Raw genomic sequence first — 9,555 nt, 5'->3', positions numbered from 1 at the left:
AATATTAGCAATTATATAAGTATTGGCAATATTGGAATAACTAGTCTTCTCATACTAATTGGTGTGGAAGATTGTACAATGATAATGTTATGTCAACTAGAATGGCTAAAACCAAAAAGATTGATTCTACACAATTTTTCGATGTTGGTGAGTACCTGGAATTCTACATATTCTGGCACAGTGGACAATGGTCTAACACAGCTATGGAGAATGGTTGCAGTTTCTAAGGAACACCCATCTAAACTATAACCCAGTCATTCAAACCTTATGCATTTACCCTAGATAAATGAAAGCATATGTTGATGAAAAGACTTGTAAAAGAAATTTCAAAGTAGTTGTTTTTCATAATAGCACCAATTTTTAAAGAATCCAAATGTCATCAAATAATAGATAAATTGTAGAGTTATAAATAGAGTGGAATAATTTTTATCATTAAAAAATAAGACTTGGAACCCATGCAACATGCTTATATCTCAAAAAATGTTGAATAAAGAAACCTGGAGACAAAATGTACTGTGTATCACACTGATTTTATTTTATGAAATTCAAGAAACAGAAAAATGAATATACAGTAAGAGAAACCAGAAAATATTTGCATTTGAAGGTAGAAAACTCAACTGGAAAGAGGCACATGGAGACTGTCTTGATGAAGAAAATGTTATTTATCTTGTTTTGAGTGTCTGATGCTTGGTGGAAAAATTCATTAAACACAGCAGTTCAAATCTGTGCATTTCATTGTGTATGAGTCATATCTAACATTTTAAAAGGCTTCGGCAGCACACCTGTAATGGTTAAGAACATTGGCTTTGTTAACAGATAGATCAGGCTTTAAATCTGGATTCTGCTACATATTGCCAGGCACAGATGAGTTAACCTTCTGAGCCTTAGCATTTGATATGCACGTTGAGGCCAAACACTGATGGATTTTGTGAGGAATTAGAAAATAGTGCACATAAAACTCTTACGGTATAATTTTACCAGACGAGTATTTTTAATAAATACTGCCATTTAGTAAACTCTTTGCAATTGTTTGAAACACCTTGTACTTTAGATACATTTTTTTTTTTTTTGGACTGGCAGAGTGGATAGTGAGAGAGAGAGAGAAAGAGAGAAAGGTCTTCCTTTTTCCTTGGTTCACCCCACAATGGCCGTTGCGGCCAGTGCGCTGCGGCCGGCACACCGCGCTGATCCAAAGACAGGAGCCAGGTGCTTCTCCTGGTCTCCCATACGGGCGCAGGGCCCAAGGACTTTGGCCATCCTCCACTGCACTCCCTGGCCACAGCAGAGAGCTGGCCTGGAAGAGGGGCAACCGGGACAGAATCCTGCGCCCCGACCCCCCGACCGGGACTAGAACCCGGGGTGCCGGCATCGCAGGCAAAGGATTAGCCTAGTGAGCCGCGGCGCCGGCCAAGAGTAATTTTTAAAAACTGTATCTCGGCCAGCTCCGTGGCTCACTAGGCTAATCCTCTGCCTTGCGGCGCCGGCACACCAGGTTCTAGTCCCGGTCGGGGTGCCGGATTCTGTCCCGGTTGCCCCTCTTCCAGGCCAGCTCTCTGCTGTGGCCAGGGAGTGCAGCGGAGGATGGCCCAGGTCCTTGGGCCCTGCACCCCATGGGAGACCAGGAGAGGCACCTGACTCTTGCTTTCGGATCAGCGCGGAGCGCTGGCAGCAGCGCGCCCTCTGTTTTGGCCATTGGAGGGTGAACCAAAGGCAAAAGGAAGACCTTTCTCTCTGTCTCTCTCTCTCTCTCACTGTCCAGTCTGCCTGTCAAAAATAAAAATTTAAAAAAATAAAAAAAAATTACTCTTGCTCATTCTATTTGAAAAATACTCATAAACTTTTCTCAGCTTTGGATTTTGTTTTCATGCCACAGTTAGCATCACAACCTTCCACTCCAATGTTTCAAGCGGAAGCAGGTCCTTAGTTATTTGCAACAATATGAGTTTTAAATAATGAAACAATAACATCTCATTGTACTAAAAATACTATATTGATACACCTATGTGACTAACAATTTATATCAAACCATTATTTTTTTCAGTAGTTTTATATATAGCACAGGGCTGGGCTTTTAGTAAATGCTTAATAAAAGGCATTTCATTAAAAAATGGTGTTTGTGAAAACTGTAACTATTTTACTGATTTAGGAACATTTACACCAAGTCTAGTATCTTTAGATGAGTGAAATATAGGGAGTTCTGATGCTAATTTCACATGTTCATTCACCAAACCCTTACTGAGCTCTCTGTGAGTCAGGGATGCAAGAGTGAGCAAAATCAGCCTCCAGAATGCTCCTTGTTCAATGGTTTTCCTACTCCAGTTACTCTCTCCTTAGTTCTGCTTCCCACATTTTGTTTTACACTTCTATTACGTATTTACATAGGTCACCAAAAGTCCTTTCTAATTAGACAGACACATGCCAACATTCCACAGATGTTTTGTATTTATTGCCCTTTGTTTTCTGCATTGAATTTTCAAGCTGTTTCACAGAGAAGCAGGAGAAAGAAAACTGGATCATACTTGGTTCACTGGTGTTGAGGAAAAACATAGACAGACAGGTGATGGGAGCCTTCAAAGAACAGGGACTTGCGGAGAATAATTCAGGATGTTTGAATTAAGTATTTTGCTAGTCTCAGGGAAATATTGAGTTGTGCTGTTTTTAAAATGGCCAGTTTTTACAAAAGGGCTGTAAATTCTTGGATTCCTCAGGTGTTGGAGTACTTTGTAAGTAGCTCATTTGAGACCCCAACCCTGCAAATGCAACCACCGATTGTTTAAATTAGGCAAATGTGTCTTCCAGTGGTGATAAACTTGTTTACCCACTTGTACTGGTCCTTTCTAAGACCAGACACTAAGTATTCCATTGGATGCTTAATCCTCAATTGTTTTCTATCAGCTTGAGAATGTTACTAATAGGCAAAATGCAAATTGTTAATGAATTTATATTCCATTCTAATTACACCTACATGTTTTGTCCTTTGTGCATAATTATTAATCCTTTCTTTCTGACTTCTGTAATGCCTGTTGACATAAAATGGCGTTCCTTTCACAGAATGGATTTGGTGGGAGTTGACACTGTACCACACTGCTATTCATGGGACTCCTACACCAGGGTGAACCATCAAGTCCTACTGGTAGCCATTTATTGTGTGGGATGTCCTACAGCATGGCAGATTGAAAGTTAAGCCAGTCATGACTCTGAAAAATAAATGCCTAGTGGGAGAACTTAATCTCCGATGTGTTTACACATTTGAATTAGAGTAAGGAAAATTATGCTTTAGAGAAGGTAGAGCTATGACAAGCTCAAAGTTGAACCAACTTTCCCAAAACTATCTACAGCTAGTAACTGCCACTTAATAGAGTGGTTATTAGGGAAGCATGAGGGTTGTTTACCTTAGAGTCAGCCCCTCTGAAGTGTTTCTAAACTCCCATGAATCAGGGAAATCCTATACGGATCTGGGCTATCTGTCCAATGGAGGGACTGAAAACTATGGAGCATGGTGGTTTCCATTCTGTAGAAAAAGATTTTCTGTGCCCCAAAGTGCACAGCCTTCCATAGGTACACACAGGAGGGACACAGCATTAGGCACCCTGAAAAATCTGCTGACCTGTGAAAAGAAGAGACTCCTAGAATAACAACATCTATGTAATGGCCAGAAAGATCACAAAAACCACACCCTGAAATTCTACTCTCATGACACACTCTCATTGGGAGTGTGTACGTGCCTTCACTTGGGTCCACAAGATAACCAGATTTTAGGGACACAGGCTAAGGGTACCCTAGGAGGAGTGGGGTACAGCCTTCATCGTCCTCTTCTGCCCCCTTGTGGCATCTATTTCCTCACTCTGGACTCTTACCCTTCACTACAAATAGCCCCTGCTAAACTAAACATCCCTGATATTTAGTTCTTGGTGTATTTCCAGAAAACTGTCCAACAGTCACTTCACATTGCCATAAAGGAGCATGAGGTTAATTTTTATGTGTTCAGCTTTATCTTCTAATACATCAGTTATCTCGTTTAAAATAATTTTTGTCCAGGTTTAGATTTCCCAGGTATTTTCTATTTTTCTCTTCATCTGCTTTTCCTATAGATTGACTTTGGACCTATGTGTTTGCTCACACATTTTATCACTGTTTATTTCATTTTTTTCCTTTGGTTTTCATTTTAAAAACTTGTTTCTAGCTCTGCAAATGACAGGCACCACAAGGAAACCCATCCGTTCTTTGATTCAAGCCATTCCGCAGGCGGTCTCTCCCATAACGAAATGCTGTGTTCCAGTAATTTCTGGTACATCTTAATTCCCAGAGTTTATTTCCTTCTCTGTCTACTCTATCGTCCTTTATTTCCTCTGCCTCTGAAATGCTTGTGTTCTTTAAGATGCATGGCCAGGAGTTTTACTCTGAACACTCTTTTGCAACCACATTCACTCCTACAGCTCTGTGTCAGAGAGGAAACAGGCAAACCCCACACCCAGCTCAAATGTCTTTTGAACCCCCAGCCGCTACAGGAGAATGCCTTAGGGCATCTGCCTGGGCTGTCACACATCGCTGCAAATGCCCTGCGTCCAGGTCAATACTCATCAATCACTCTTTACCGTTAGCCACCTTAGGCGAGAAAACTATCCCACCAACTTCTCACTTTCCCGGGACAGAGAAACCTGCACGCCTTTCCCTTTGCTTTTACTCTTGCGTTAAAGTACAGCATCTGTCTAGTGCGATCGACTTCAGAAAATTCGTGGAAAAAGGCAATAAAAGAGAATTCAAATCTTCCGTGAACTTACTGAAGCCCCCTCCTAGAGCTCCCGAATCTCTTACGTCAATGTGCTTGTATCGGAGCTCAGACCACACCATCTCCCCCCTCTTGGATCTCTCCCATGTTGCCAGTGGTCTGCTCCCACTCCGTGCTGCAGCACCCTGATTTTTTCTAAAACATAGCTGTCCCCCTGTCACTCCCCTGCGAAAACGCACGCATGTGGAGTCTGACCAGGCTGTATCTGGGGACTGGACAGAGCGAGAAGGGATCCTGTGTCAGCCAGGAGTTTGGTAGACGCCCCTCTGCACTATCCACTTGTGGTGGTCGGGGGCGGGGAAGGGGCGGGATTGAGCCCCCCTTTCCCCCTCCTTCTTACTGCGGAAAGCTGCAGAGCGAGCAGCACTCACTTCCTATTCAGCATTCAGCAGGGAGGGAGCCTCTGAACAGCCACGTAGGCATTCTCGTCTCTCTGGAGGAAAAGGCCCAGCAGCTGTCGGAGGAGAAGACGCACCAGCTGTCAGCACAGGGACATGTCGCAGCTAAGTAAGAACCTGGGTGATTCGAGTCCTCCAGCGGAGGCCCCGAAGCCGCCTGTCTATAGCCGCCCCACGGTTCTGATGCGGGCCCCGCCTGCTTCCTCCCGGGCTCCACCGGTCCCTTGGGATCCACCTCCAATTGACTTGCAGGCTTCACTGGCCGCTTGGCAGGCACCTCAACCTGCCTGGGAAGCCCCGCAAGGCCAGCTGCCAGCCCCGGTGCCTCCGGTGGCTCCGATGGCCCAACCTCCGACCCTGGGGGGCCCGCTGGTCCAGGCTCCCCCACTGGGGGCCCCGATGGGCAAGCCTCCGACTCCCGGAGTGCTGATGGTGCATCCGCCCCCTCCGGGAGCTCCCATGCCCCAGCCTCCAACTCCGGGAGTCCTGATGGTGCATCCTTCTGCTCCCGGAGCCCCTATAGCCCATCCTCCGCCTCCAGGGACCCCGATGTCCCACCCTCCCCCTCCGGGAACCCCGATGGCCCATCCTCCCCCTCCGGGGACCCCGATGGCCCATCCGCCGCCTCCGGTGACCCCGATGGTGCATCCTCCCCCGCCGGGGACCCCGATGGCTCATCCTCCTCCACCGGGAACACCGATGGCTCATCCTCCTCCTCCGGCGACGCCGATGGCCCAGCCTCCAGCTCCAGGTGTCCTGATGGCCCAGCCTCTGACTCCGGGAGTCCTGATGATGGCCCAGCCACCGCCTCCAGCAGCCTTGATGACCCAGCCTCCACCTTCAGGAGCTCCAATGGCCAAGCCTCCAGGTCCTGGCGTCCTGATGCTACATCCTCCAGGTGCGAGAGCTCCAATCGCCCAGCCTGCAGCCTCAGGAGCACCAATGGTGCAGCCGGTGGCTCCCCCTGCACAGCCTGTGGCTACTTGGGCCCCACAGGCTCAGCCTTTGATCCTGCAAATCCAATCTCAGGTTATAAGGGCCCCTCCGCAGGTTCCCCAGGGCCCACAGGCTCCACCGGCACAGCTGGCCACACCCCCCGGCTGGCAAGCCACCTCGCCAGGATGGCAGGCTGCTCCACAGGGCTGGCAGGCCACACCCTTGACCTGGCAGGCCACACAGGTCACCTGGCAGGCCCCGGCAATTGCCTGGCAGGCACCACCACCTGTTTGCCAGGGGCCCCCACCCATCCGCCCGGGTCCGCCACCTATCCGTCCCGGCCCACCACCTGTGCGTCAGGCCCCTCCCGTAATACGCCAGGCACCACCTGTGATCCGCCAGGCCCCACCTGTGATACGTCAGGCACCACCGTTGATCCGTCAGGCACCGCCGCCCATTCGACCTGCCCCCCAGGTCCTGGCCACCCAGCCACAGCTCTGGCAAGCCCTGCCACCTCCACCTCCACTGCGGCAGGCCCCGCAGGCTAGGCTGCCGGCCCCACAGGTGCAGGCGGCCCCGCAGGTGCCTGCGGCCCCACCAGCTGGGCAGGTACCCGCGGTGCCACCCGCTGGCCTGCAGGTGCCCCAGCCAGTGCTGCCGGCCCCGCTGTCTGTCCCACCATCTGCCCCACAGGCTGTGCACTGCCCATCCATCATCTGGCAGGCACCAAAGGGCCAACCTCCAGTGCCACAGGAGCTGCCGACGTCGATGGAGTTCCAGGAGGTGCAGCAGGCCCAGGCACTGGCCTGGCAGGCGCCGAAGGCACCTACCCACTTCTGGCAGCCCCTGCCCACCCAGGAAGCCCAGGGGCAGCCCCCCCGGATCGTCCAGTTGGAGCAGCCCTTTCAGGGAGCCCCGGCCTCCCAGAAAGCACTCCAAATCCAGCTACCCCCCCAGCAGGCCCAGCCCTCGGGCTCGCAGGCAGAGCTGCCTGCAATGCAACTCCAGCCATCCTGGCAAGCCCCACCAGCAGCCTTGCAGGCCCAGCCAGGAGCCCCAGTAGCGGGGGCAAATTTTCACAGGGGCTCCACTAAATCACTGATGACTCCTTCAGGAGAATGCAGGGCCTCTTCTATAGAACATAGGGGCTCTTCTAAGGAACGCAGGACTTCTTCAAAGGAGAGGAGAGCCCCCTCCAAGGATCGCATGATCTTTGCTGCCACCTTCTGTGCTCCCAAGGCAATGTCAGCTGCCCGAGCACACCTGCCAACAACCTGGAAAGCCTTTCCTGCCACATCAGAGACCTTCACTGCCACCTCAAGGGTCTTTCCATCTACCTCCCAGTTCCAGCCTGCCTCGTCTAATGCCTTCAAGAGCCCATCTGCCACCTCAGAGACCCTAAAGCCACTGCCATTTGCTCTGCAGGATCCATATACCTGTGTAGAGGCCCTGCCTGCAGTCTCTTGGGTTTTGCAACCCAATGTGAGTGCCTCAAAGGCATCCACGGCAGTGCCCACCATCCTGATGGCAACTGCAGCTGCCCCCCAGACAACTGCCACTACTCAAGAGGCCACAAAGACTGCTGAGCAGCCGCATCGCCCGTGCAAAGCCACCCAGAAGAAGAAGCATCTGGAGACCGAAGAGGATAATGGTGGCCATGTGATAGCCTTGCGTGACTGGCAGGGTCTTAGGCCCTGGGAGAATCTGAATCTGAGTGACTGGGAGGTACAAAGCCCTGTCCAGGTCCTGGGTGACTGGGAGTGCCCAAACACTCCCTGTGGCCTGAATGGCTGGGAGTGTCCTAGTACCTCCCGGATCCTGAGTGGCTGGGAAGGTCCCAGCACATCTTGGGCTCTGAGTGCCTGGGAGGGCCCAAGCACCTCACAGGCCCTGGGTCTCTGTGAAGCTCCAGGTAGCCCCCAGCCCTTCATTATCTCTGAGGTTTTATGTCTCTCTCAGGGGTCCAGTGTCATGCAGGATGCAGCCACGGTGGAGACTCGGCCATTGTATCCCTTCAATGAGAGAGCAAATGCATTGGTGCAGTTCCTCTTGGTCAAGGACCAAGCCAAGGTGCCCATCCAGCGCTCGGAGATGGTGAAAGTCATCATCCGAGAATACAAAAACGAGTGCTTAGATATCATCAACTGTGCCAACAATAAGCTAGAGTGTGCCTTTGGCTACCACTTGAAGGAAGCTGATACCAAAATTCACTCCTATATTGTCATCAACAAGCTGGAGTGCCCTCAAGGTGATGAAATGGCATGCTATTTAGACAGGCCCCAGTTAGGCCTGCTGATGGTTGTCCTGAGCCTCATTTTCATGAAGGGCAATTGTGTCAGGGAGGATCTGATTTTTAATTTTCTATTCAGGTTGGGGCTGGACGTCCGGGAGACAAATGGTCTCTTCGGAAATATGAGGAAGCTCATCACTGAAGTGTTTGTCAGGCACAAGTACCTAGAGTACAGGAGAATCCCTTGCACTGAGCCAGCAGAGTACGAGTTCCTCTGGGGCCCCCGGGCATTTCTCGAAACCAGCAAGATGCTTATCCTGAGGTTTTTGGCCAAGCTCCACAGGAAGGAGCCTCAGTGCTGGCCTTTCCATTACCTTGAAGCACTGGCTGAATGTGAGTCTGAAGATGCAGACGATGACGAGCCTGATGCCAGTGACAATGGTGACGACCCCACCAGCAGCCCCCCTCCCAGCTAAGAGGTGTAGCAGAAATATCATTCCTTTGGGTACCCGGCCAGAGGCCACTGACTGGGGGGAGGGGGATGTTTTATTTCAGGTGTTTACATTCTAGTTGCGTGTGTGTAAGTTTGAATTTTCCATCTGGTTTTGTATCTGCCAAAGCTTTGTACATTTTCATGTGGTGTTGATTTCAAATAGCTACTGTTCTATTTGGTATTTTGGCATCTGTATTTTTAACTGAGATCTGTGATTCTCTGTTTTGTGTTGTAATTGTTATGTTTTGGTATCAGAGTTGTGCTGGCTTTGTGAAATTTACTGAGAAGCTGTCCATCTCATTCTGGTACAAATTCTGTAGCATCGTATTTGGTTGTTTTTTTGAATGTCAAAATGACTCATCAGTAAAATCTTTCTGGAGAAAAGTAAATATCTATATCTATATCTATATATATAAATATTCTTTCAGCATAACGTGGAAGTGTCTGTCTTTATTCTAATTTTTACCCTAGGTTGTGGGAGCCAAGCTTACTATCATGTCCAAAAACACTTGATTGCCAAGACTACTAGCAGTGATAGTAAAATCCATAGTGATGTGACTGCTTTCCAGAGAGAGTGTTCCATTCATCCTTAGAATGATACAGGAACTGTGGTGGGTGGTGAAACATAAAATTTCCATTAAAACTAAAATAAAACTTTACAAGTCAGTGAGGCTGAAATAAGAAGGAGCTGTATAGTGCATCTTAGGTA

General features: G+C 49.3%; 1 protein-coding gene across 1 annotated transcript; it reads left to right on the top strand.

Annotated features, from left to right (window-relative positions):
* Window positions 1–5,151: 5,151 nt before the first annotated feature.
* MAGEL2 (MAGE family member L2) lies at window positions 5,152–9,279 on the top strand. Its single transcript, XM_008269769.5, has one exon. The coding sequence runs from the start codon at window positions 5,284–5,286 to the stop codon at window positions 8,827–8,829; it is 3,546 nt and encodes a 1,181-aa protein (XP_008267991.2). The 5' UTR covers window positions 5,152–5,283; the 3' UTR covers window positions 8,830–9,279.
* The last annotated feature ends 276 nt before the right edge of the window (window positions 9,280–9,555 follow it).

This window comes from Oryctolagus cuniculus, chromosome 12 (genome assembly GCF_051225735.1).
Source record: "Oryctolagus cuniculus isolate XC-2025 breed Fujian yellow rabbit chromosome 12, ASM5122573v1, whole genome shotgun sequence".
Lineage (NCBI taxonomy): Eukaryota > Metazoa > Chordata > Mammalia > Lagomorpha > Leporidae > Oryctolagus > Oryctolagus cuniculus.
Note: the sequence above shows the minus strand (reverse complement) of the source record. Positions and strands in the feature narration are given on the sequence as shown.

Bases quoted from the DNA above. Each gene is read 5' to 3' on its own strand.
- MAGEL2 (XM_008269769.5), top strand. From the start codon at position 5,284: ATGTCGCAGCTAAGTAAGAACCTGGGTGATTCGAGTCCTCCAGCGGAG.